Source organism: Suncus etruscus, chromosome 14 (assembly GCF_024139225.1).
Source record: "Suncus etruscus isolate mSunEtr1 chromosome 14, mSunEtr1.pri.cur, whole genome shotgun sequence".
NCBI classification, from domain to species: domain Eukaryota; kingdom Metazoa; phylum Chordata; class Mammalia; order Eulipotyphla; family Soricidae; genus Suncus; species Suncus etruscus.
Window position 1 is genome coordinate 84,978,228 of NC_064861.1, and position 26,382 is coordinate 85,004,609.

Consider the following 26,382-nt stretch of genomic DNA (forward strand, 5'->3'; position numbering starts at 1 on the left):
CTAGGTCTATAAACCGCCTCACACCCACCCAGCCCCTTGGCACCCTATCCTGCCTGCCTCTGCTCCTCCCAGATCCTCCTGGGGTTTTCTCTGATCACCCCCTCCAAAGCCCCAGTCATGGGAGGGTGTGAGCTTCCCAGTAGGCCTGACATTTTCCAGAATGCATTCAACCCAGATTTCCCCCATGCTGAGTCAGGAAACTTGGCATCCCAGAAAATCAGCTCCTGGGCCCATCTGGGGGTAGCGGGTGGAGGGGAGAAGAAGAAGCAGGCTTAAAGGTTTCCCCCACCCCACCAGTCTGACTCACCCCCTTCTTCTCACAGTCTGGAATAGAAGTTGCTGGCTGGGGTATCTCCCTCATGGCTGGGAGGGATCAAGAATGGATTGAGGGGCCGGAGAGAGAGCATGGAGATAGGGCATTTGCCTTGCATGCAGAAGGACAGTGGTTCAAATCCCAGCATCCCATATGGTCCCCCAAGCCTGCCTGCCAGGAGCGATTTGTGAGCATAGAGCCAGGAGTAACCCCTGACCGCTGCCGGGTGTGACCCCAAAACAAACAAAAATAATGGATTTGAGGCTCCCCCCCCCCCATCTAAGCCCTGTTTGGCCTGGAAGCAACCTGCTGGTCTGTTCCTGTGCTCTGTGATCTCAGATGAGCTCATGATCCTTTCTAGATCTCAGCTTCCCAGTTGACATGGCCCCTGCCCAGTGCTTTTCACTGCCCTGTGAAGAATGAATGATTCATTCTAGAGCCTGGACTATTGCCCAATGCCTCTCTCTCAGGTGACTCAATTTCAAGATGAAACTCCCCACGTTGTTCTTCAGACACCAAGATCTGACTCAGGAGCTGGTAGCAGCTCACCCTGGGGGGCAAAATATATAAAGAACAGCTATGATAATAGCCCCACCGGGGCTGGGGATGACACAGTCAAGGCTGGTGCCGTGTGTGTCATATATGTGAGGTCATATAAAATAACCGGTATCTTGAAAATGGTGAGCCAGAGAGCTAACACAGGGGTTAAGGCTCTTGCCTTGCATGCAGTCAACTCAATTCAATTTCTGGCATCGCATATGGTTCCATGAGGAGCACTGCCATAAGTAACCCCTGATCACAGAGCCAGGAGTTAATCCTGACCCCCTGAGTACTACCATGTATAACCTTATATATATATAAGGTTATATATATATATATATATATATATAACCTTAATACAAAACCAAAAAGAAAAAAGGGGGGGCCGGAGCGATAGCAGCAGTAGGGTGTTTGCCTTGCATGCGTCCAACCCTGGACAGACCCTGGTTCAATTCCCAGCATCCCATATGGTCCCCTGAGCCTGCCAGGAGCGATTTCTTTTTTTTTTTTTTTTTTTTTTTTTGGTTTTTGGGCCACACCCCGGCGATGCTCAGGGGTTCCTCCTGGCTGTCTGCTCAGAAATAGCTCCTGGCAGGCACGGAGGACCATATGGGACACCGGGATTCGAACCAACCACCTTTGGTCCTGGATCGGCTGCTTGCAAGGCAAACACCGCTGTGCTATCTCTCCGGGCCCACCAGGAGCGATTTCTGAGTGCAGAGCCAGGAGTAACCTCTGAGCACCTTTGGGTGTGACCCCCCCCCCAAAAAATAAACATAAGACAAAAGTATTGGACCAGAGCAATAGCACAGCAGATCAGGCATTTGCCTTGCATGTGGCTTGACCCAGGGTTCAATCCCTGGCATGTCATATGGTCTCCAGAGTACCACCAGGAATGACCCTTGAATGCAGAGCCAGGAGTAACCCCTGAGCACCTCCAGGTGTGACTCCAAAACAAAATAAATAAATAAATAAATAAATAAATAAATAAATAAATAAATAAATAAATAAATAAAAGGACTAGATGCTGGCAGACTTCAGAGTCTCTGCTCCATTAGTACAAATGGGTCTGTGGTGAGCTGCAAAGAGATCTGTCTCAATGTGCTGAGTACATATGGTCTGCACAGGGCCAAACATGACACTACAAGATTGCCTGAGCATGGGGCCGGGCGGTGGCGCTGGAGGTAAGGTGCCTGCCTTACCTGCGCTAGCCTAGGAGACGGACCGCGGTTCGATCCCCCGGCGTCCCATATGGTCCCCCAAGCCAGGAGCGACTTCTGAGCGCATAGCCAGGAGTAACCCCTGAGCGTTACCGGGTGTGGCCCAAAAACCAAAAAAAAAAAAAAAAAGGTTGCCTGAGCACTGTCAGGAGTGCCCCTCCCAGCAGTGAGGGGAAGTAGTCCCTGAACACTGCTAGGTGTGTCTCTGAAACAAAAACAAACCAGAAGAAAACATATCTGTAGCATCTCCTCTGGCATGCCATTAGTGACAGAGCAAGGTGGTGAAATCGTTTTTGCAAAGCTCTTGGCAAAGAGTCTGGTACCAAACAAGTATGCTAGCTGGGGAGATAGCTCAAAGGAATGGAATACTCCCTTTGCTGTCTTGTGATATTTTGCATATTTTTTGTCACATCCGGCAATGCTCAGGGCTTACTCCTTGCTTTGCGCTCAGGATTAGTTGTGGGTTCAGGGGACTATATGGGATTGAACCCAGGAAGGCTGTATGCAAGGCAAGCACCCTATTCATTATACTATTGTTCTAGTCCCAAGGAATTGTCTGCCACTGGTTAGATTTGTATGATCCTTATTAGATCACCAGGCCACTGAACTGTGAGTAACCCCTGAGCATCACTGGATCGGACCCAAAACCATAAAAAGAAGTACCATATTTTGTGCTCTCTAAGACACACCTGACCATGACCATAAGAGGCACATAGTTTTTAGATGTTCTCTTCCCTGCACTCAGGCTTCAGCTCCAGGAGGCAGTCACTTCATAAGATGCATGGGGTGTGGAAGCAGAGTTACATCATATGGTACAAAAAAAAATAAGGTAATTGTGGATCTGGAATGATAATACAGTGGGTAAAGCTTTTGTCTTACATGTAGCTGACTCGGGTTTGATCCCTGGTATACCATAGGGTCCACTGAACATAGACAGGAGTGATTTCTGAGTGCAGAGTCAAGAGTAACCCCTGAGCGCCACTGTGTGCAGCCGCCAAAACATAAAAGGAAATAATTTCTTTTTTTTTTTTTTTTTTTTGGTTTTTGGGCCACACCCGTTTGACGCTCAGGGGTTACTCCTGGCTATGTGCTCAGAAATCGCCCCTGGCTTGGGGGGGACCATATGGGACGCCGGGGGATCGAACCTCGGTCCTTCCTTGGCTAGCGCTTGCAAGGCAGACACCTTACCTCCAGCGCCACCTACCCGGCCCCAGGAAATAATTTCTTGTGGTGCTGGGGCTCACAGACCACAGTTACCAGGGAGAATCAGCAGCTCAGCACATTGTTAATACTGGGAATTGAACTCATGACCTTAGATTTACAAGGCAGGTATTTAGAATCACTGAGTTATTTCCCCAGATTCCATTCTTACTTCTTTTTTTGGGAGGGGTGTCACACCCTGCATCACTCAGGGGTTACTCCTGGCTCTACACTCAGAAATCGCTCCTGGCAGGCTCAGGGAACCATATGGGATGCCGGGATTTGAACCACTGACCTTCTGCATGCAAGGCAAATGCCCTACCTCCATGCTATCTCTCCAGCCCCTTGATTCCTATATCTTGTGCCTATATGGCTGAAGGATCATATGGGGAACTGGACAATCAAACCCAGGTTGGTAACCTGCAAGGCTCTTCCCTACCTACTGTACTATCTTTTGGGCCCCAGGATTAGATTATTCCCACTGTACTATTGCCCCAGCTCATATTTTACTTTGAACATTTTGGTTTTGAGGCCACCCTCAGCTGTACTCAGGTCTTACTCCTGACTCTGTACTCAGGGATCACTCCTGGCGGTGCAAGAGGGATTGTACGTAGAGATGGCATTAAATCCAGATTGACCATTTACAAAGCAAGTGCCTTATCTGTATTGCTATCTACTCTAGAGGTTTACTATCAATCCTTACAGGAGACAGATTCTTTCCAGTTCTGGGCCTTCATGTCCCTGTGGATTAAAAATGCATGATTTAGGGCCCAGAGAGATAGCACAGCGGCGTTTGCCTTGCAAGCAGCTGATCCAGGACCAAAGGTGGTTGGTTCGAATCCTGGTGTCCCATATGGTCCCCCGTGCCTGCCAGGAGCTATTTCTGAGCAGACAGCCAGGAGTAACCCCTGAGCACCGCCGAGTGTGGCCCAAAAACAAACAAACAAACAAAATGCATGACTTAGGCTGGAGCAATAGCACAGTGGGGAAGGCAAGTTGCCTTGCATGCAGCTGACCTGGGTTCCATCTCTGGCATCCTAGAGGGTCCCCCGTCCCCCAAGCCAGCAGGAGTAATTCCTGAGCACAGAGCCATAGAGTGACCCCTGTGCACCGCCAGTCTTGCCCAACAACCCCCTCCCCAAACAGGAAGTGACTCTTGTGACAGAAGGGCACAATAATGCTATTGTGGGCATTACTCCACCTCTGTACTTGGAGGTCACTCCAGCAGTGCTTGGGGGACCAGGCCTCATGCATTCAAAGCAGGCAGGCACTCAGCCCAGTAAGCTACCTCTCCAGCCTAATATTTCGCACTCTTTTTTTACACTAAAAAAAATAAATAGGGCTGGAGAGATAGCATGGAGGTAAAGCGTTTGCCTTTCATGCAAGAGGTCATCGGTTCGAATCCCAGCATCCCATATGGTCCCCTGTGCCTGCCAGGAGCAATTTCTGAGCATGGAGCCAGGAGTAACCCCTGAGCACTGCCGGGTGTGACCCAAAAACCACAAAAAAAAAAAATAAATAAAAAAAAAATAAAAACGGGCTTTTAGCCACAGGGAAGCAGGAGGGAGGGGGTTCAGACACTCCAGGCCATTCAACTAGAAAAGTGACAGGAGGAGAATCTGGAGTCTGTCCATGGGATTCCAAAATTTTTTTTTTTTTTCGTTTTTGGGTCACACCCAACAGCACTCAGTAGGGGTTACTCCTGACTCTAGGCTCAGAAATCCCTCCTAGAAGGCAGGCTCTGGGGGACCTACATGGGATTTGAACCACCGTCCTTCTGCATGCAAAAGGCAAAGGCCGTACCTCCATGCTATCTCTCCAGCCCCAAGGGATTCCAAATTTTATTTTTATTTGTTTGTTTTTATTTTGGTTTGGTTTGGTTTGGTTTTGGGTCACACCCAGCTTTGCTCAGGGGTTACTCCAGGCTCTGTGCTCAGAAATCGCCCCTGGCAGGCACCGGGGACCATATGGGATGCCCGGATTCGAACCACCATCCTTCTGCATGTATAAAAGCAAACGCCCTACCTCCATGCTATCTCTCCTGCCCCAAGGGATTCCAAATTTTCGAAAGTCCTTCCTGACTCTGCGCTTCTGGGTCACGCCACTGAAGATGAACGATGAACGGGGTCCTGGCTGATTGAGTGGCCTAAAGAAATTGGGTTACTGGGGCCAGAGGGGTAGCACTAGAGGTAAGGTGTCTGCCTTGCAAGCGCTAGCCAAGGAAGGACTGCGGTTCGATCCCCTGGCGTCCCATATGGTCCCCCCAAGCCAAGGGCAATTTCTGAGCGCTTAGCCAGGAGTAACCCCTGAGCATCAAACGGGTGTGGCCCAAAAAAACAAAACCAAAAAAAAAAAAGAATAAGAATTCAAAGTTCTCATTATTTGAAGGGGGAGGGGGGTAATGTTACACTGGTGAAGGGGGGTGTTCTGGTTATGACTGTAACCCAAATATGATCATGTTACTTAAATAAAAAATATATTAAAAAAATAAATTGGGTTAGTTAACTGGAGAAAGTGGGGGGAAAATCCTCACTTACAAAGCTTGCACCAGCGCGCTGCAGTTCCGACCTAGACCAGCAGCGGGCGCTGGCAGCCCAAGCCCTTCTGGTCAGGAGGAGAGGGGGCGGGGTCAAAACAAACCACGCCCCTCCAGACTTTATCGTCACATCCGGTGGGCGTGGCGACTGGGCTTTCCCGGGAGTATCGGTTAACCCCTCCGCCGCCGGGCTGGACCTCGGCGGGCCGGAACCCGGGGATCGGGGCTTCCCCCGCCCAGCCACACCCCTGGCGGGCTTTAAAGGGGTCGGGCCGGCTGGAAGGAAGCCCGAGACGCGGGGATCGGGCATGAGGCGCTGCCCGTGCCGGGGGGGCCTGAGCGACACGGAGGCCGGGGAGCTGCCCGAGGCGGCCCGCATGGGGCTGGAGGCTCCGCGAGGGGGGCGGCGGCGGCAGCCGGGCCAGCAGCGACCTGGGCCCGGGGCCGGGGGCCCGGCTGGGCGGCCCGATGGGGGCGATCTGGGCCGGGCCGACCTGGGGTCCGAACTCGCCACCGATGATCCGAGGGAGCCCGATCCAGCTGGCCCGGGCGCTGAGACAGAACGGCTGGAGCTGGACCCGGAGCAGTCATCGGAACCGGAGCTGGACCCCGATGAACCCAACCTCCAGGTGCATCCCCCAGGGAGCACCCCCTGTCCAGACCCAGAGACAGTCCATCTGCGAACACAGCCCAGCCTGGATGAGCACTGTCCAGTGCTCCAGAATCCTGAGTCTCAAACCCAAGTAGAAGGACACACAGCTTTGTCTGAGAATCTTCCGACCCCCCTGGACAGTGACAGTCTGGCCCAGCAAGAGGGGGCCAGGCCCCTCACAGAGGCCTCCCAAGTTTCCAGCATCTGGGAAGAAGTGTATGCTGATGGCCCCAGGACCCCAATGGCCACAGAGGCCAAGGAAGGCCCCGGGATTGAACCACTCTCTGATGACCCTCGGACTCCCCAGGACCCCCAAGCTGTCACCCCACGGCCTGTCCCTGTCATCACTGTCCCAGGACTAGAGGCTGATGTCTCCTGCCCACAGCCTGGCACAGAGGAGCCCCACTCTGGAGACCCCCCTGGAACCCAGACAGAGCCTGGCACAGAGGAACCCCACTCTGGAGACCTCCCTGGAACCCAGCCTGGCACATTCTGTCGGCTGGACAGGGCTGACCACGGAGACTCATTATGGGAACCAGAACCTGTGGACTTGGGGACTCAACTGTACTCTCACCTGGACGGTACCTCCCAGACCCCAGTGCCCCGCCTGGTCATAACACCCGAAACCCCTGAGCCCGACGCCCAGCCTTTGGGACTCCTGTCCCGGGTGGATGGGCGCAGCGGGGGCTTCTCCTCTGCATCTTCTTTCGATGAGTCTGAAGATGATGTGGTGGCAGGGGGAGGAGGTGCCAGCGACCCTGAGGACAGGTCAGGGGTGAGTGGACCCATTCTTGACTCCTGAGTCACGCCCCCCAGCACCCCTTTCCTTTGCTTTGCCCCACCAGTTATTTCTGTAGTCTCCTTGTTTTGTTGTTGTGTGGTTTGGGGGCCACACCCTGAGGTGTTCAGGGGTTACTCCTGGCTCTGTACTCAGGAATTATTCCTGGCAGGGCTCAGCGGATCCTATGGGATACTGGGGATCGAACCTGGGTTGCTTTCTTTCAAGGCAAGTGCCCTCTCCTCTGTGCTTATGACTCGGGCCCCATACAGCCTCCTTCCCTGCTTCTGAGACCCTTCTCCTAAATTTCTATCCCTCATTGCCCCCAATCCCAAGGTCTCAAATAGACAGTCATTGACTTATAGCAGTCTTCAGGGATCCCCAGGAATTGTGAGTCTTTAGTGTGTGTGGGGTGGTGGTGGTGGTGGTGGTGATGGTGGTGGTGGTTGGGTTACAGGGCTTAATCCTAGCTCTGTGCTCAGGAATCACTCCTGGTGGCATTTTCCAAACCAGGTCGGCTGCATGCAAGGCAAGCCCTACCCGTTCTATTATCTCAGACCCTGAAATTGTGAGTTTATACCCATCACTTAGTAAGATATTTATCTTTCTTTTGATTTTTGGGCCACACTCAGTGGTGCTCAGGGGTTACTCCTGGCTTTGCTCTCAGAAATCGCTCCTGGCAGACTCGGAGGGCCTTATGGGACGCCAGAAATCGAACCTGGGTCTGTCCTGTGTCAGCCGCGTGCAAGGCAACCCTCCTACCACTGTACTATTGCTCCAGTCCTTTTCTCTCTTACTTTTACATTGTTTTGGGGTCACACCTGCTCAGGGCTTACTCTTTTTTTTTTTTTTTTTTGTGGTTTTTGGGTCACACCCGGCAGTGCTCAGGGGTTATTCCTGGCTCCAGGCTCAGAAATTGCTCCTGGCAGGCACGGGAGGACCATATATGGGACGCCGGGATTCGAACCGATGACCTCCTGCATGAGAGGCAAACGCCTTACCTCCATGCTATCTCTCCGGCCCCAGGGCTTACTCTTATTACTCCACTATCACTCCTGGTGGTGCTCCAGGGATCAAACCTGGGTCCTTTGGCTGCACGCAAGGCAAGCGCTTTATGGCCTCTCTTATCTCTCTCCACTCTGCTCTCTCTCTGACCCTCTCTGGTTCCTTATGAGTCCCAGATCAGAAGGCCATTTGGTTAGTTAGAAAAGGGTCATTTTCTTGAACATTGCCCAACTCTGCCTCTTCTAGCACCTTCTTTTTTTTTTTTTTTTTTTTTTTTTTTTTGTGCGGGGAGGGCTTTTTTTTTTTTTTTTGGCTCAGGGTTTATTCTTGGATCTGCACTCAGGATTCGCTTCAGATGGTGTTCAAGGGGCACCATATGGGATGCCGGGGATCAAACCCGGGTCCTCCTGGTGCCAAGACAAAAACCCTCCCCACAGTGCTATTGCTGTGCTATCACTTCTGCCCCTCCTGTAGAACCTTCTGTGAGGAGCATGCATCAGGGTCATCAAAAAGCGTTGTGAAGCCAAGATGCTCAGGGCACTGCACCTCAGCCAGGGACCTCAAATGTGGGGGTGCAGATCCTCCAGACTCCCTGTGTTTATGTCCTCTACTGCCTCCTCCTCTTGGGTGCGGCTCTCGCTTAATCAGGAGGCCCTGCCTGGCAGGTTTGGGAAGGGCAGGTCAGGGTTTCACACAGGCAGAGCCTCACCTGGGGCCGCCCTTTGGGGGGGGGGGCATTACCCTGGAACCCTAGTGGAGTCTGTACTAAGCTTCCCCCTGTCACCCCACCAGCCTTCCTGGTTTCACACTCTTAGCCACAGCCATGATGGTGATGGTGGGATCTGCTTTGACTTGCTCCCTGCTAAGGTGTTTACCTCCTAGGGCTCTCTGCTGGAAGGGGGGGGGGCAAGTAGGTGCCGGGTGGGGCCCCTTTTTTCCCTCTGTTCTTTCATCTACACATCTCAGAACAGCTCAGCCACACCAGAGCCATAGTACAGCAGGGAGGGCGCTTGCCTTGTGCGAGGCCAACTTGGGTTCGATCCCCAGCATCCCATAGGGTCCACTCAGCATCACCAGGAGTAAGCCCTGAGCTAGGCCAGCTTAGCTGGGAATCCATATAAACAGACAGGACTAGGGCAGGAGGAATAGTGCTCACCTTGCCTGTGGCAGACCCAGTTTCAGTCCCCCCATACCACAGAGGGTCCCTCGAGCCTTGCTAGGAGTGATTGATCCCAAAGCACAGAGCCAAGAGTAAGCCCTGAGCACTGCCAGGCATGGCCTCACCCTAAAAAGTAAATAAAATAATACTACTATTGTGGCTAACTGTAGTAATCATAGGTTGCTAGTACATACTTATGCCCGGCCCTGTGCCTAGGTTTTTCTTTGCTGGTCCTTCCCAGCAGTGAGGAAGGGAAGGACGGACAGAAACGAGAAAGAAGGGAGGGAGAGAGAGAGAGAGAGAGAGAGAGAGAGAGAGAGAGAGAGAGAGAGAGAGAGAGAGAGAGAGAGAGAGAGAGAGAGAGAGAGAAGGTGTGTGTGTGTGTGAGAGAGAGAGAGAGAGAGAGAAGGTGTGTGTGTGTGTGTGTGTGTGTGTGTGTGTGAGAGAGAGAGAGAGAGAGAGAGAGAGAGAGAGAGAGAGAGAGAGAGAGAGAGAAGGTATGTGTGTGACACCCGATGGTGCTCAGGGGTTACTCCTGGCTCTGAGCTTAGAAAGCACTCTTGGCAGGCTTGGGGGACCCTATGGAATGCCGAGGATCAAATCCAGGTCATATATGTGCAGTGTATATGCCCTACCCCCTATGCTATTGCTCCAGCCCCCTCAAGTTTTACTCTTGGCTCGGTGCTCAGGGATCACTCCTTAATGGGGGTCGGGGACCATATGGAATACGAGGGACCAGCCCTGGGGAAACAGAATTGATGCTGCAAAGAATTAAGAAGGGGACAGAAATCCAAGGAAAAACATTGGATCAGGGGCCCAGCCTTGTATTTATTGCTTAGAAAACCAGGAATCGGGCTGGAGCGATAGCATAGCAGTAGGGCATTTACCTTGCATGAGGCCCGGGACAGACCCGTGTTCGATTTCTGGCATCCCAAATGGTCCCCGAGCCTTTCTGAGCTTTCTGAGCACAGAACCAGGAGTAACCCCTGAATGCCACTAGGTGTGTCCCAAAAGCATATAAACAAACAAACTAACAACAACAACAATATCCCCAGGAATCATGAGAACAGCATTCTTTTATTTTTCCTTTGGTTTTTGGGTCACACCAGTGGTGCTCAGGGGTTACTCCTGGCTTTGCATTCCTGGAAGTGCGTGGGGCACCATATGGGATGCTGGGGGTCAAACCAGTGTTGGCCAGGTGCAAGGCAAATTCCTTCCCTCTATACTTTCTCTCTGCGGTACTATCTTTCTGGCTCCAGAACATTTGGCTAACAACATTCTTTAGCCAAGTACCTAAGGATCTTTATCTGGGCTAAACTTTCATACATCTATGGACCTCAGCATATTTAACAAATAACACCTTTATATGATCTTTGTTGGCTTGTTTCTGTTTTGGGGACACACGACTCAACTGTGCTCAGTAGTTACTTCTGCCTCTGCACTCAGGGATCACTCCTAGCAGTGCATCGCCAGGTGTGACCCCAAAACTAAAGACAACAAAAAATAAAATAGGACATGGAGGAAGGGCCAGGGGCCAGCACATGTGTTGCCGGTGGGAACCTCAGGTTTAATCCCAGGGACCACATGATGCTCTGAGCACTGCCAGGAGCACAAAACTAGAGGGATCCCCAGAGGACCACAGTCTTCTAAAACACAAGCACATCCGTGTGGAGTGTTTTCCATCAGGGCCATTGAGACCCATCTCCCTGCAGCCCTGCCTGTATCTAGCCCTGCCACCTCCTTCCCAATTCCTTGCAGACATTCTCCTTCTCCTGAGCAGCCATGGCCGTGGCCAAGCCAGGCCAAGAGTGACCCATCAGTCAGTTCTCAGCTCTTCCTGTGTGCTGGCTCCTGGCCCCATCCAGCTTCCATTTTCCCCTCCTGCTGCAGGGAGCCCACAGGACACACCGTCCCCCCAACACCCTGCTGCTGTTGCCCTGCCCCACACTGGACACTTGAACTATTCTTGCTGCCCAGGGACCCCTCGGTTTTTTTCATGCTTTTTGTTTTGTGTGTGTGTGTGTGTGTGTGTGTGTGTGTGTGTGTGTGTGTATTTCATGGTTTTAGGGGTTTTTGTGTTGTATGTTTTGGTTTTTTTGTTGTTTGTTTAAGGGCCACACCTGGTAGTGTTCAGGGGTTACTACTGGCTCTTTGCTCAGAAATCACTCCTCACAGGCTCTGGGGACCATACGAAATGCTGGTGATGGAAGCTGGCTTGGCTGCATGCAAGGCAAACACCCTCCTCGCTGTACTACTGGTGTGTGTGTGTGTGTGTGTGTATGTGTGTAGTTGCGTGTGTGTGTGTGTGTGTGTGTGTGTGTGTGTGTTTGTTCTTTTTGGCCCAAAACTCAATGATACTCAGGGATAACTCTTGGATCTGCACTGAAAAATCACTCCTGGCAGGGCTCAGGGGACCATATGGGATTTTGGAGATCGAACCTGGGTTGACTATATGCATGGCAAGCACCCTCCCCGCTATACCATTCTCTGGCCCCCACCTCCATGCTTTTCTTTTCTTTCTTTTTTTTTTTTTTTTTTTTTTTTGGATTTTCAGGCCACACCCATTTGATGCTCAGGGGTTACTCCTGGCTAAGCGCTCAGAAATTGCCCCTGGCTTGGGGGGACCATATGGGATGCCGGGGGATCGAACCGCAGTCCTTGGCTAGCGCTTGAAAGGCAGACACTTTACCTCTAGCGCCACCTCGACGGCCCCTCTTTCTTTTTTTTGAGGGCAGGGTGGTTGTGCTATGCTTGGCAATGCTCAGGGGTTACTCCTAGCTCTCCACCCAGGTAACACCCCTGGCAGGGCTTGGGGAACCATATGGGATGCTGGGGATTGAACCAAGTCAGCTGCTTGCAAGGCAGGCTCTCTACCCGCTGTGCTATCTCTGTGGGTCCCCTTGTGCTGTTCTGCCCATGTTTGAGACCCCATTTCCCTTCAGTTGGGGCCATGCTCCCTTCCATCCTCCCTCAGCCTCTCCACCACCCTCTCTCATCAGGATCTCTGCTGGCCGAGTCACTCCCCAAGATTAATGGACGAACCCTCACAGGGGTCAGCAGACAGTGACAGCTCAGGGTGGTCAGGACCAGTGGGGGACAAGGGAAACCTGAGTGGGGGCTTCTAGAGGAGTTGACTGGCCAGATGTGGGCTATCATGAGGACTTTCTGGAGAAGGATGCTTTTGTGTTGACGACCATGACACTCTCTCTGTTTTGCTTTGTTTTTGTTTTGGAGCCTCACCTGGTGGTGCTCAGGGCTGACTCTTGGCTCTGCGCTCAGGGATCACTCCTTGTGGGCTCAGAGGACTTTATGAGGTGCTAGGGATCGAACCCAGATGGGCTGCATGCCAGACAAGAACTCTACCTGCTGTACTTTTAGTCTGGCCCCTACCATGAAACACTCTGAAAAAAAAAAAAAAGCTACATTTAACTATCTGATCCAAGAGAATTAGAAGTTGGGAATCGGCTCATAGAAAGAGGAAAAAACAAAACAAAACAAAACAAAAAAAAAAAAAAAAAACCCGGAAGGAATGTTTTTACAAATCTGCTTTTATCCAAACATTTTTGGAGGTGCTCTCGGTCATGGTGGGACAGTGACAGGCCCTGTCCCCGCCCTGTATGCTTAAGACCTTCCTCCAGAGCCACAGACAGGAGTCCCCCCAGGGTTGGGGCTCAGTAAATAGGAGACCCCTGTAAGGTGATGTGTGATTTAAGCAAGTGATTCCCCCCATTCTGAGCCCCTGTTTTCCCTACTGCCACGGGGAACAGTCTTTCTGGGGATTGTGTTTTTAGGATGAGGTGGTTTATGGCACTGAGTCTTTGTCACGGTGCCTGGAATGTTCCAGGTACTTAGTAAACAGGAACCTTTATTAATCATCTCTCCGCAGAGTTGGGAGGGAGGGGCAGAGGCTTCCTGAATGCTAGTCTCACCCCTCGCTGCATCTGACTGTCCCGCTGTCTGCTGGGGTGGTGCTGTGCCCGGCTTTGACCTTGGGGCTGGGCTGGGAAAGAGCAAGGATTCCCCCCACCTCCTTCCAGCCCCCTTCTTAGGGAGTGACCACTGGCCCAGTGCTTGTTTTTTTTTTGTTTGTTTGTTTTGGGTTTTGGATGCTCAGGGTTTACTCCAGGCTATGTGCTCAGAAATTGCTCTTGGCTTAGGGAACCATATGGGACACCGGGGGATTGAACCGAGGTCCATCCTAGGTTAGCCGTGTGCAAGGCAAACGTCCTACCCCTGTGCCACCACTCCAGCCCTGGCCCAGTGCTTGTGAAGGGCTCATCCTGGGGCAGGGAGAGTGAGTACAGCAGACAGTGCTGGGGCTCAGAAAGCTTTGAGTTGAATCACCCCAAGAACCAGGGTCAGAGAGATGGCTTCAAGGGCCGCATGAGAGAAACCTGGGTTCCTCCCTCCCTCAGCACCACTGAGGAGTGACTCCTGAGCACTGAGCTGGGAGTTACCACTGAGCATTGCCTGGGTTGGCCCAAAAAAGGTGACAAAAACCAAAACAGGGTAGGACCAGAGACACAGTATGGCAGGGAAGATCCTGGCCTCCTATGAGGCCAACCCAGATTCCATCCTCAGCACCTCACTGGGGCTACACCTGCTGGTGCTCAAAGCTGACTTCTGGCTCTGCACTCAGGAATTACTCCTGGCTATGCTCAGGGGTTACTCTGGGCTCTACACACACACACACACACACACACACACACACACACACACACACACACACACACACACACACACAAATGACTTCTGGCAATGCTCAAGGGATCATATGGGATGTAGGGGATCGAAGCCAGTGGGCCACATGCAAGTCAAGCACCCTACCCATTGTGCTATCACTCTGGCTGCTGTCCCTGTTTTCTGCCTTTGTGTACCTCGACTTGATCTGTTTCTGCTGTTCTGTCGTTTTGGTTTAGGGCCATACCCAGCAGTATTCAGGACTTACTTCTGGCATTGCTTGGGGGACCATGTGGGATGCTGAAGATCGAACCCATGCAAGGCCCTCCCTTCTTGCCTGTCATTCCAGACTCTGCCACTTTTTGAGACTGAGTCCCTCTTTCTCTCCCCCCTGTGCCTTCCTCCTGTCTCCATTTTCCCCCTCTTCCAGAGGTCAGACTTGGTTTGGGGGGGACTTCCCAAACCAAGTATGTGTCTGTGGGTGGGGAGAAGTGGGGCCACTGATCCTTGGTGACAAAGTCTTTTCCTATCTCACCTCTCCAGCTTCCGAGAACATGATAAGGGAGATGAACATGAAGGGAGATGTTTTTGGAGGCCTTGGAAGGGTGGTGGTGGAGGTGGTGACTCTTTGCATCCCAATGTGTGTGGGAGCCAGCGACCCGAGGGGGCCCCATTCACTGTGATCCCCATCCCCGCTCTGTCCCCCCAGAACAAGCCGTGGAAGAAGCTGCAGACGGTGCTGCGGTACTCGCCCTTCATGGTGTCTTTCCGTAAACAGTACCCGTGGGTCCAGCTGTCTGGACACGCCGGTGAGGGCCAGGGTGAGGCCGTGGGGTGGGGGTTCAGGGGCCCGGCTAGGTGCCTCTCTGTTCTCTGAAGGCAGTTTCCCATCAGTGAAAAGCACCTGATGATGGTCCCTGCTACATGGGATGCTCTAAGGAGACATGGTGGGGCTTAGCCAGGCCTCTCATCCATCACTCCAGGGGACCAGGGGCTGGTCTCTGCGAGCCCCTCTAGAGGTGAAGTCACAGCCCCAGCTATGATTCTCTCCTGCCCTTTATTCATGGATGACCCTGGATGAATTCTTTTCCTCCCCTGTATCTGTTTCCTATTCTTTGTTTGGTTTTGATGGGGGCCACATCCAGCGGTGCTCAGGTTTGACTCCTGGCTCTGTGCTTAATAATCATTCCTGGCAAGTTCGGGGATCCTGTGGGATGCTGGGGATTGAACCCGGGGTGGTCACGTACAAAGCAAGCTCCCTCCTTGTGGTCGACTCACTTGGGTCCCCCGGTTTCTGATGCTGCTGCCCACAGGGAATTTCCAGGCGGGCGAGGACGGGCGAATCCTGAAGCGCTTCTGCCAGTGTGAGCAGCGCAGCCTGGAACAGCTAATGCAGGACCCGCTGCGGCCCTTCGTGCCCACCTACTACGGCATGGTGCAGCGGGACGGGCAGGCCTTCAACCAGATGGAGGACCTGCTGGCTGAGTTCGAGGGCCCATGCATCATGGACTGCAAAATGGGCAGCAGGTACTTCCGGCCCACCACTGGTGCCTTCGGTGGAAATGGTCCCCCAACTCTGCTCCTGTCCTCTTCTCCCATCAGCACCCAGGGTTGCCTGTTTTCAGGACTTCTGGACTTTCTTTTTTTGGTTTTTGGGTCACACCCGACAGCACTCGGTTGGCTCTGCACTCAGAAGTCACTCCTGGCAGGCTCAGGGGACCATATGGGATGCTGGGAATAAAACCCAGGTCTGTCCTGGGTTGGCTGAGTGCAAAGCAAATACCCTGCCGCTGTGCTATCACTCCGGCCCCACTTCTGGACATTTTAATGTGTGTCTCTATATTGTTTGTTCCTTTGGGCCATATCCAGAAGTCCCTGGGGCTCACTCCTAGCTCTGTGCTCAGGGATTATGCCCGGCGGGCTCAGAGAACTCAGTGCGTGCTAGGGATTGAACCCAAGTCAGCCTCCTGTCAGGCAAGTGCCACACCCTGGGGCTGTTTTGTCTCTGTGCCCCATTCCATTACATTCCGTGTGATTTTCATTTGTTTCTCTGATGATGGAAGATGCTGAGTATCTTTTTCCTATGCTATTTGATTAAATGGCAATTCTTTCTAGAAAATGCCACTTTTGGCTATTTGGCTGATTTTTTTTTTTTTATTAGACTGTCTCTTCCTTTTTTTTTTTTTCTCTTCAGTCCATACCCAATGGCACTCAGAGTTTACTCCTGGCTCTGCACTCAGAAATTGCTCCTGGCTAGGGCCGGAGTGATACCACAGCGGGTAAGGTGCTGCCTTGCATGTAGCCAACCCAGGTTTGAACCCTGGCATCCCATATGGTCCCCCCAAGCCTGCCAGGAGTAATGCCTAAAACCAAAAAAGAAAAGAAAAAAACCTGAAATCACTCCTGGCACACTTGGGGAATCGTATGGGATGCCAGGGATCAAACTGGGTTGGTCATGTGCAATGCAAATGCCTTCCCCCCTCCCCATGCTATCTCTCCAGACCCTAATTTAATCTCACTTATCTTTTTCCCCTTCATTCCTGTTAGTGGTTTTGTGTTTAAGAAATCTTTTTTCCCTGGGCCGGAGTGATAGCACAGTAGTAGAGCAGTAGAGCATTCATTTGCCTTGCACATGGCTGACCAAGGATGGACCTGAATTCTATCCCCAGCATCCCATATGGTACCCCCACCTGCCAGGAGCAATTAATGAGTGCAGAGCCAAGAGTAACCTCTTTTTTTGTTTGTTTGTTTGTTTGTTTTTGGGTCACACCCAGCAACGCTCAGGGCCACTCCTGGCTCTACGCTCAAAAATCGCCCCCGGCAGGCTCGGGGTACCATATGGGATGCTGGGATTCAAACCACCATCCTTCTGCATGCAAGGCAAATGCCCTACCACTAAAAAAAAACTGCCCTACCACTATGCTAACTCTCCGGCCCCAGGAGTAACCTCTTGAGTGCTGCTGGATGTGGCCCCCAAACAAGCAGACAAACAAAAAAAAAAGCAACTTTTTTCTACTTACTTCAGTATTATAAAGATCCTTTTGTTTTGTTTGTTTGGGGAGAGGCACACCCAGAAGTACTCAGGGACTCCCCCTGGGGTAATTCCGTGTGGTCCTAGGGGAACATGTCACACTAGAGATCTATCCCCGGCCTTCCACATGCAAAGCGGATATTCCGCCCTTTGACCCATTTCTACAGGTCATGCTTTCTTTCTTCTTTTATATCTGGTGTGTGATTTTTTTAGAATTTGTTTGTGTGCATGTGTGTGTATAGCCACACCTGGTGATAGATTATTCCTGGCTCTCTCTGCACTCAGGAATCACTCCTGGCAAGCACGTGGGATGCCGGGGATCAAACCTAGGTGGACCTTGGAGGTTTCATTTTTTTTTTTTCCTTCCTCCATAGCTTCCTGTTGCAGTGGACCTGGGAAAGAGGGAGGAAGGGGAGGAGAGAGAGAGAGAGAGCGAGCGCTCCTCTCCACCCCTCTATCCATGTGTCTGTCCTTCTACATGCTGCATTTCTCACTCTGCTCTCTCATGCCCCACGTGTCCCAGGACATACCTTGAGGAAGAGCTCGTGAAGGCCCGGGAGCGGCCGCGTCCCCGAAAGGACATGTACGAGAAGATGGTGGCCGTGGACCCCGGCGCCCCCACGGCTGAGGAGCACGAGCAGGGTGCCGTGACCAAGCCTCGCTACATGCAGTGGCGGGAGAGCATGAGCTCCACGTCCACCCTGGGCTTCCGCATCGAGGGCATCAAGGTGAGCATTGGGGATAGAAGCAGAGCAGGAGAGAGAGGAGTGGGAAGCTGTGGGGGCCAGAAGGGACCAGGTCCTGCTCTGTACCTGCCCCCCAGAAGCACTCAGGAAGTTTATCTGTCCACCCAGAAGACCTAATCCCAGACCCACTCTGTCTGTCTTTCCGCCTCTCTGGGAGAAATATTTATCTATTTTTTTCTTTTTTTGGTTTTTAGTATGTGCTAAATATGATAAATTTAGTCCAGGAAGTCTCATAAGCCAGACCAGACCTCATGGGAGGAAAGGAATCCTCCACGCATTCTGTACCTCCAGCCACGTGCTGGGGTGTGGGGCCACACCCCTTTATCAGGTTCATGCCTTTCTTCTTGCAAATACAAACAAATGCAGTAGCGGGCGGCTCAAGGCTTAACTTCCTCCCACTCCAGAAGGGCCGTGGACACTTTTCTCTCTGCCTTTTTTGTTCTTCAAAAAACAGTTGTCTCTGACCCTGAGAAGCTCCGTTGGCCTTTTTCATTTGGCCAGTGGCTCTTTGAGGTCCTACTGTCCACGCTGTCCTTGCTGTCCCTGTAGTCCCAGTCCACAGAAAATCGCTTAGTCCCTGAGACAGCAGGCTAGTGACGAGACTGAGTCGCAGATGGAAACCACCGTCTTTGGGTCCAAAATGACTTGAAATGCCTTGGCAGTGTCAGTGCGTAGTGCGAATCCCCATCCCAGGATATCCCAATCCCGTGTGGGAGCCATGCTCCTGGGATTCCTCCCAAAAACATCTGTCCCAGATCCACTCTGATCTTCTTGGCCTACCTGGTCTTCTAGAACAGATCTGCCCACCAAATTTTATTTTGGCTTTGTTTTGGGCCACACCTGGTGATGCTCAGAGGTTACTCCTGACTCTGGGCTCAGGAATCACTCCTGATAGTGCTCCCAAGACTATATGGGATGATGGGGGTTGAATCTGGGTCAGCCACATGCAAGGCAAGTGCCTCCTGCTGTGCTATTACTCTGGCCCAGTCCCCCTAACCTTATCTGGCTTTTCCCTCCCTTTCACAGAAAGAATCCCTTAGTGTCTCCTTGACAACTTATCTTTTTCTTTTGTCTTTTTTGGGGGCACACCTGGCAGTACTGAGAGGGATTGAACGCATTTGGCTGCCTGGAAGGCAAGTGCCTTACTGGTCCCAAAACTACCTTCTGTTTAATAATTTTGGGGGGATTTGAGGCCACACCTGCTGGTGCTCAGGATGTACTCTTGGCTCTGTGCTCAGACATCACTCCTGATGGTGCTCAGGGGACACCATGGGTATTGGGTTGGCTGTGCAGGCTGGTGCCTTCCCTGCTATACTTTCTCCAGCCTCAAATCTATCTTCTTTAAATGAATAAATAGCCCCCCATTCCCACCCCCATATACAGTGTCACTTGAAGCTACTCTCATCCCCTCCCTGTATCTCTGCAGCACCCCCAGAGGAAGTATCCCCCAACTTTGGAAAACATTGTTTTATCCAGCCCCAGTCTCTCACTTCCTGTTCCTTCTTGACTCAATTCCAGTCCACAGTGAAGTGTTTTCATCTTGAAATCAGAGGTATTTTCCTGCCTCACAGTCTCTGCACATGCTGTTCTCTCTGCTGGGACTGCCCTTTCCCCCTCTATTTCCCTGCTTGACTGATTCCCTTCATTTTCTGGGCTCCTTCCAAATGTCACTTCTTGCAGGAAGCTCCCCTTGATTTCTCTCCTAGTAGATTAAGGCACCCTCTTAAACTCTTAGCTCTCTATACCCATCATTCCTATTCTCCCTCTATGGTATTTATTAAGTATTTGTTTCCCTCTTCTAGCTGTCCTGTCAGCTCCCTGGTACAAGCACCATGGGTCATCTGATTAGCTGAGCAGAAAGATTATGTTAGATTCTCAGAGTCTTTGACCGTAGCCTGTCGTGGAGGAAGGCTTTTGAGGGTACCCTGCCCTGTGATCCCTAGGAGCTACTCCAGGCCCTGTGCTCACGAGCGACCCCTGGTGGTGCTGGGAGGGATCCAGGTGGTGCTGCAAACCAGCCAGGGTTGGTTGGTGTATAAGGCAGGTATCTCCTAGGGCTCCAGACTGTTTCTAAACAGGACTGATAGCACAGCTGGGAGGGCATTTGCCTTACATGTGACCAGCCCCGGTTCAATCCCCAGCATCCCATATGGTCCCTCAAACCCACCAGGAGTAATTTCTGAGCTCCGAGCCAGGAGTAACCCTTGAGCACAACTGGGTGTGGCCCAAAAACCAAAATAAAAAAGTGCCTGGGGTTGGAGCCTTAGGACCGGGGGATGGGCTTTTGCTTTGTTAGCCTTAGGCATCCCATAAGGGCCCCCAAGCACCTTCCAGAGTGAGTCCTGCGTGCAGAGGTGGGAGTAGCCTGAGTACTACTTGGTGTGACATCTCTTCCCCATAAAAAAGTATGGCTTTTTAATAATTAAAACTTTTTTTCTTAAAGTATGGCTTTGTTTAATGGAATTGAACCAGATGCAAGACAGTTTGACCACTGAACCACATCTCTGCTGGGCTGAGCTGTGGGGTCAACTCAACATGTAAACATGTGCTCCAGGCCAGCAGGCTACATCCCAGACTTCCCTGCTCCTCCCATTTTTTCAGTGCTGTTCGGGGGACAGAACCCAAGACTTGCAGCTCCCACCCAGCCCTTTCCAGGCTCAGATGTCCTAGAGGGGCTCCTTCCAGTGCCTCAGGCACTGAGCCCAGAAGTCACCAGCGCTGGGTTTGTCCTGGTCCCCCCATCCTTCAGAAAGACAAGGCCACTGTGTGCCCACTTTAAAGAGGAGGAATGGAAGTAGGGCAGTGACCTGATCTATACACTGGAAGGGAGCAGAGCCCCCCTTCAGAGCTGGGTCCTCACTCCCTTCTGGAGCCCACCAAGCTTGATTGGTGGGGATGGACCACCATTATCTTGGGAGGATTGTGACCCAAGTTCAGGACAGTCCAGTTTCCCCACCAGGAACAGGGTTGAGAGGAGCAGGGTCGGGAGCAGGATTGTGGCCCTAGAAGTACTTGCCTGGAGATTTCTGGGCATGGGGGTGGGTAGGAAGGAAACTGATGACATGACACCTCCTCTTGTGCTGCAGAAAGCCGACGGGACCTGCAACACCAACTTCAAGAAGACGCAGGAGCTGGAGCAGGTGACTAAGGTGCTGGAGGAATTTGTGGATGGTGACCTCGAGGTTCTGGTAAGCAGGTCCCCTGTGCACACCCTGTCCCCTAGCTGAAGCCCCCAGCTGCAGTGCTCCCCACCCCTTGAACTGGGCAGAGGTCATCGGGTGACCCTCAGGGGTTACTCTGGGCTGTGCGCTCAGGAATCACTCCTGGCAGAGCTCAGGGAAAGGGCAGGGCTTGGAGGACCATGTGGGATGTCAGGGGACCGAACCCCATGAGGTCTGTCCTGGGTCAGCTGCGTGCAAGGCAAATGCCCTATTGCTGTGCCACTGCTCCGACCCAAATTTAACAATTTTTTAAATAATTTTTATTGTGACCAAAGTGAATTATGAATCTTTCACAGTAATATTTAAGGCACTGTTTTTGTTTTTGGGTCACATCCTGTGACTCTCAGGGGTTACTCCTGGCTATGTGTTCAGAAATTGCTTCTGGCTTGGGGGTCCATATGGGATGCCAGGGGGATCAAACCATGGTCTATCCTGGGTCAGCTGTGTGCAAGGCAAATGCCCTACCGCTGTGCCACCTCTCCGGTCCCAAATTTAACTTTTTCTTTTTTTATTTTTGGGCCACATCCGGCGGTGCTGGGGGTTACTCCTGGCTATCTGCTCATAAATAGCTCCTGGCAGGCACAGGGGACCATATGGGATGCTGGGATTCGAACCAACCCCCTTAGGTCTTGCATCAGCTGCTTGCAAGGCAAATGCTGCTGTGCTATCTCTCCGGCCCCCCAAATTTAACTTTTTTTTTTTTTTTTTTTGGTTTTGGGTCACACCTGGCAGCGCTCAAGGGTTACTCCTGGCTTCACGCACAGATATCGCTCCTGGCAGGCTTGGGGGACCATATGGGATGCCAGGATACGAATCAATGACCTTCTGCATGAAAGGCAAACGCCTTACCTCCACGCCCCCAAATTTAACTTTTTTTTATGGGGGGGCCACACCCGGCAGTGCTCAGGGGTTACTCCTGGCTGTCTGCTCAGAAATAGCTCCTGGCAGGCACGGGGGACCATATGGGACGCCGGGATTCAAACCAACAACCTTTGGTCCTGGATCGGCTGCTTGCAAGGCAAACGCCGCTGTGCTATCTCTCTGGGCCCCAAATTTAACATTTTTAATTAAAGAAATTTTATTTTCTGTTTGGGTGCCACACACACCTGGCAGTGCTCAGGGCTGACTCCTGGCTCTACACTCAGAATTCATTCCTGGCAGGGCTCAGGGGAAGCTTCTGAGATGCTGGAGAGAGAACCTGATGGGCCACGCATGCCAAGACTTCCCTATTTTATCTCCCGTCACTCAGGCACCCCCAGCTGCTAGCCTGTCCTGCTTCCTGCAGGGACTCTCCCTGGCCACCCTTGTGGTCTCTGGAGATGGGGGAGTGTTGGTCACCTCTCAGTTGGGCTGGGATTCCTCCAGTCCCTGTGCTCACCAGAACCCTCTCTCACTCAGGGCAGGTACGTGGCACGACTGGAAGAGCTTCGCACAGCTCTGGAGAGCTCCTCCTTCTTCAAGACTCATGAGGTGTGAACCCATGCTGGGCTTGGGGGGAACAACACAGATTGGAGGAACCATACAAGTTAGGGGGGCGGTATGACCAGGTAGCTTTGGGGCCCCAGAAGAAACCTGTTACAGCCAAAGCTAGAAAAGGGTGGGAGGCAGGGTATTTTTTTTTTAATTTTTTTTTTTTTTTTGGTTTTTGGGCCACACCCGGCGGTGCTCAGGGGTTACTCCTGGCTGTTTGCTCAGAAATAGCTCCTGGCAGGCACGGGGGACCACATGGGACACCGGGATTTGAACCAACCACCTTTGGTCCTGACTCACGCCGCTGCGCTATCTCTCTGGGCCTGGCAGGGTTGTTTTTGTTTGTTTTTTTTTCCGGGAAAGTCACACTCTGGTGGTGCTCAAGAGTGACTCCTGACTCTGCAGAGAGTATTTCTGGCTAGCTTAGGGAAGCATATCTATATATAGGGTGCCAGGGATTCAATCTGGGTCGGCCATGTGCAAGGCAAGCGCACTCCCTAATGTGCTCTCTCTCTGGCTCAGGCTTGTTTTTATCTACCCCCGGCAGTGCTCAGGGTCTGGGAGACCATATAGGGTGCCAAGTATTGAACCTGGGTCAGTTGCATACAAGGCCTTCCCTGCTGTGCTGTCTTTCTGGCTTCCCAGCTCAATGCTCTGGGCTTGCTCCTGGCAGTGCCTACGTACCCTTGAGATGCCAAGGATTCAAATCTGGGATTCCTGTGTGCCAAGCACCCCCCAACCCTGGGCCTTTGAGCTGTTTCCCTACCCCTGGGTACACCTTTGTTGGGGAAATAAGAAGATTGAAGCCTGGCGGGGCTGTCACCCAAGAGCACCATCCCGCCTGTCACAGGAGGAGCAAAGTCTCTTCCTTCTATAGCTCCGGGGTCCGAGCTGAGTGGCCTTTGGAGCCCAGAAGGGCGTTGGACTCTTGTTGCTGACAAGACTTTATAATCTGTTTATTTTTCCCCTGGTTCGATCACACCCAGCTGTGCCAATGGCACTATGCAGTGCCAGGGATGGAACCTGTGGCTCCCACATGCAAAGCATATGCCCCAGCCCTGTGAGCCCACTTGGCTACAATCACAGCATTTACAAGGTCAGTGGCCAGGTGGCTGCCTTCTCCTGGCCCTGCCCTGCTGTCCCGCCTGCTGCAGCTCAGGGAAATCTTCCTTCCTTTCCCGCTGCCTCCTGAGAGACCAGAGCTGGCCTCAGATGTCTGTTTGCCTTCCTTCCTCAGAGCTCTTTGTCTACCTCTTTGGGCCCTGACGTGGGGAGGATACAGTGCTGGACTCAGGGCAGCCTTGATCAGAGCAGAGTCACAGAGCTATAAAGTCCAGCCCAGAGTAAACCACTCGTGTGTACAGCTGTTGTAGGCACAGTCCATGTGGCCATGGAGGAGGTTGGGGAACCCATCTCTCCCTCTCCTAGCTTGGGGCCTGGTGAACTAACCCTCGATAGAACAAGGCACCAGCTCAAGTCGGGGTTTCTGGTTTCCTTCAGGAGATAGGATGTCAAGGAGCTGTTTGCCACCTGCAGGCCTATCCAGGCAGGGTGGTGACCAGCTGCTCTGCCGGCACCACCACCCAGATTCTTTGGAAGTGGTTGGAAGTGGTGCCCTAGATGCATCGGCAAACAGGAGGGGTGGGGCCGGCGGGCCTGGAGTGGCTGCAGGAGAGGAAGTTCCTTTCAATGTGTTTCAGGGCCACACCTGACCATGCTTGGGGAATCGTGCAGGGCCAGGTTCGAATCCAGGCCTGCTGCACTCCAAGTATGTGCTGAGCCCTGTACTAATAAATAGCAATTAGACACAGGGGAGGGCACTTGCCTTGCATGCGGCTGATCTGGGTTCGACCAGTGGCATCCCATGTAGCACCTCCCCCCAGTGTACTCTCAGGAGTAATTCCTGAGTGTCACACATGAGGCCCCCTGTGACTGGGGTCAGGAGATAGTTCAGAAGTGAAGGCACTTGCCTTGTATGTGGCTGGCCTGATGTGATACCCACTGAGCCCTGAGTACTGCCAAGTGTGCAGCTACAGAACAAGGCCTAGAAACTGGGGTAGGGTTCAGTTCGATGGTAGAGTGTGTGACTCGCATGGAAGGCCTTGGCACCGTCCCTAAAGGAGACCCCAGAAAGTCCAGCATCTCCTGGCCAGTACCACAAAGTTTTTTGTGAGTTCATGCCTCTGGCAGGCTGGGCTATCCTTCCTGCATTGTACAGATGGGAAACTGAGGCTGATAGAAGCCCCTGCCAGGCCCATCCATCCGGCATTGAGCAAACAGGATAGACTAGGGTTTGGATTCCCCAAGCACCAACAAGTGTTTCGGTGTTCCCAAATCAGAAACACACACACACACTAAATAGCCTCATGCTTAACTTCCCACGTGGCCGTATCAGTTCCGAGTATTCTCTATGGATCAGTCCCACATCCATCCAAGGCAAGGCAACCCTCCTCTCCACCATGCCAAGCGAGCTAGGGCCGAGCCATAGCACAGCAGGGAAGGTGGCTAATCTTGCACGCAGCTGGCCTGGGTTCAATCCCCAGGACCTCTGAGCCCGCCAGGTGATTCCTGAGTGCAGAACCGGGAGTATTTACTTCTAAACATCACTAGGTAGGTGGGCCCAAACCAAAACCAAACCTGGTAGAGGAAACTGAAGCACAGGGAGGTTAAGCCCCCTATCCCAGGCCTCAAAGCAGCAGAGGGCAGAGCCTGGACTGGACAGTATCCTCTTCCTGCAGGTGGTGGGCAGCTCCCTCCTCTTCGTGCATGACCACACTGGCCTGGCTAAGGTCTGGATGATCGACTTCGGCAAGACAGTGGCCCTGCCAAACCACCAGACACTCAGCCACAGGCTGCCCTGGGCCGAGGGCAACCGCGAGGACGGCTACCTCTGGGGCCTGGACAACATGATTCACCTACTGAAGGGCCTGGCCCAGAGCTGAGCGCTGTGTTGGCTAGAAGATGCCGCCAGATGGGGGGTCCGGAGAGTAGATGCCTGCCCTCCCCATGACCTCTGGGGGTCGTCAGGGTGAGGGGCTGTAGGCAGGGGTCTGACCAGTCTACTGTCCTAGGGAGGCCTGTGTGGTGTTGCCAGGCCAGGCAGAGGCCCAATTTCATGAGCTCGTGGTGCTGCCCATGGCTGGGGCTTAGTTTACCCATCGTGCCCTCAGAGACAGACTCCAGAGCTGCTGCCAACCGACCCGTGGCCTGTGCCGAGTGGGAGCCATTCATGCTGCAGGCTGCCACCCCTCCAGGCTGCCTGTGGCAGGAGGATGGGAGGCTTTGTCAGTGTGGGGGGGCCCCTCCCCACCTCCAGACATGGGCCTGGGAGTGCTGCTGGCTTGACTCCAGGCTCACATCTGGTCTAAACCAAAGATGCCATCCCTGGGGTGGGGGAGTCCCCCTTCGAGACCCCATAACTGGCCCAGGGGAGGGACTGGGGGGGGGTCCATTTTCTACTGCCCATCTTTGTACTTATTTATATAGCCGGATGCTACTGGTAGACAGGAATGTGGGGGGCAAAGGGCAAGATGGTGCTGCAGTGCCTTCCGAGACCCCCCCCTCCCCCCCAATAAACAGCACAACTGAAGTCAGCTTGGTGGAGCTTTCCTTTGGCATCTGGGGATCGTGGGCTCCAAGCTCCTGATTTGAGCCTTACTATTGGTGGGGGAGTGAGGGAGGATACATCGGGTGCTTAATACCCGGGGGTGGGGTGGAGGTGGGGTACTGAGGGGTTGGGGACAGGGGCTCCCCAAACTGTCCCACTGTTTCTGCAGCCTCAGCTGGAGTGGAGGCACATGTGGAGGGGTTCGGCAAGGGTGGGTCAGAGAG

At 52.7% G+C, this 26,382-nt stretch overlaps 1 protein-coding gene across 1 annotated transcript; it reads left to right on the forward strand.

Moving 5' to 3' along the window:
• The first annotated feature begins 6,071 nt into the window (after positions 1–6,071).
• Positions 6,072–25,930, forward strand: ITPKC (inositol-trisphosphate 3-kinase C). Its single transcript, XM_049787499.1, has 7 exons — positions 6,072–7,236; positions 14,793–14,892; positions 15,397–15,610; positions 17,638–17,842; positions 20,947–21,048; positions 22,480–22,551; positions 25,290–25,930. The coding sequence occupies exons 1-7, from the start codon at positions 6,118–6,120 to the stop codon at positions 25,491–25,493; spliced, it is 2,016 nt and encodes a 671-aa protein (XP_049643456.1). The 5' UTR covers positions 6,072–6,117; the 3' UTR covers positions 25,494–25,930.
• Positions 25,931–26,382: the final 452 nt, after the last annotated feature.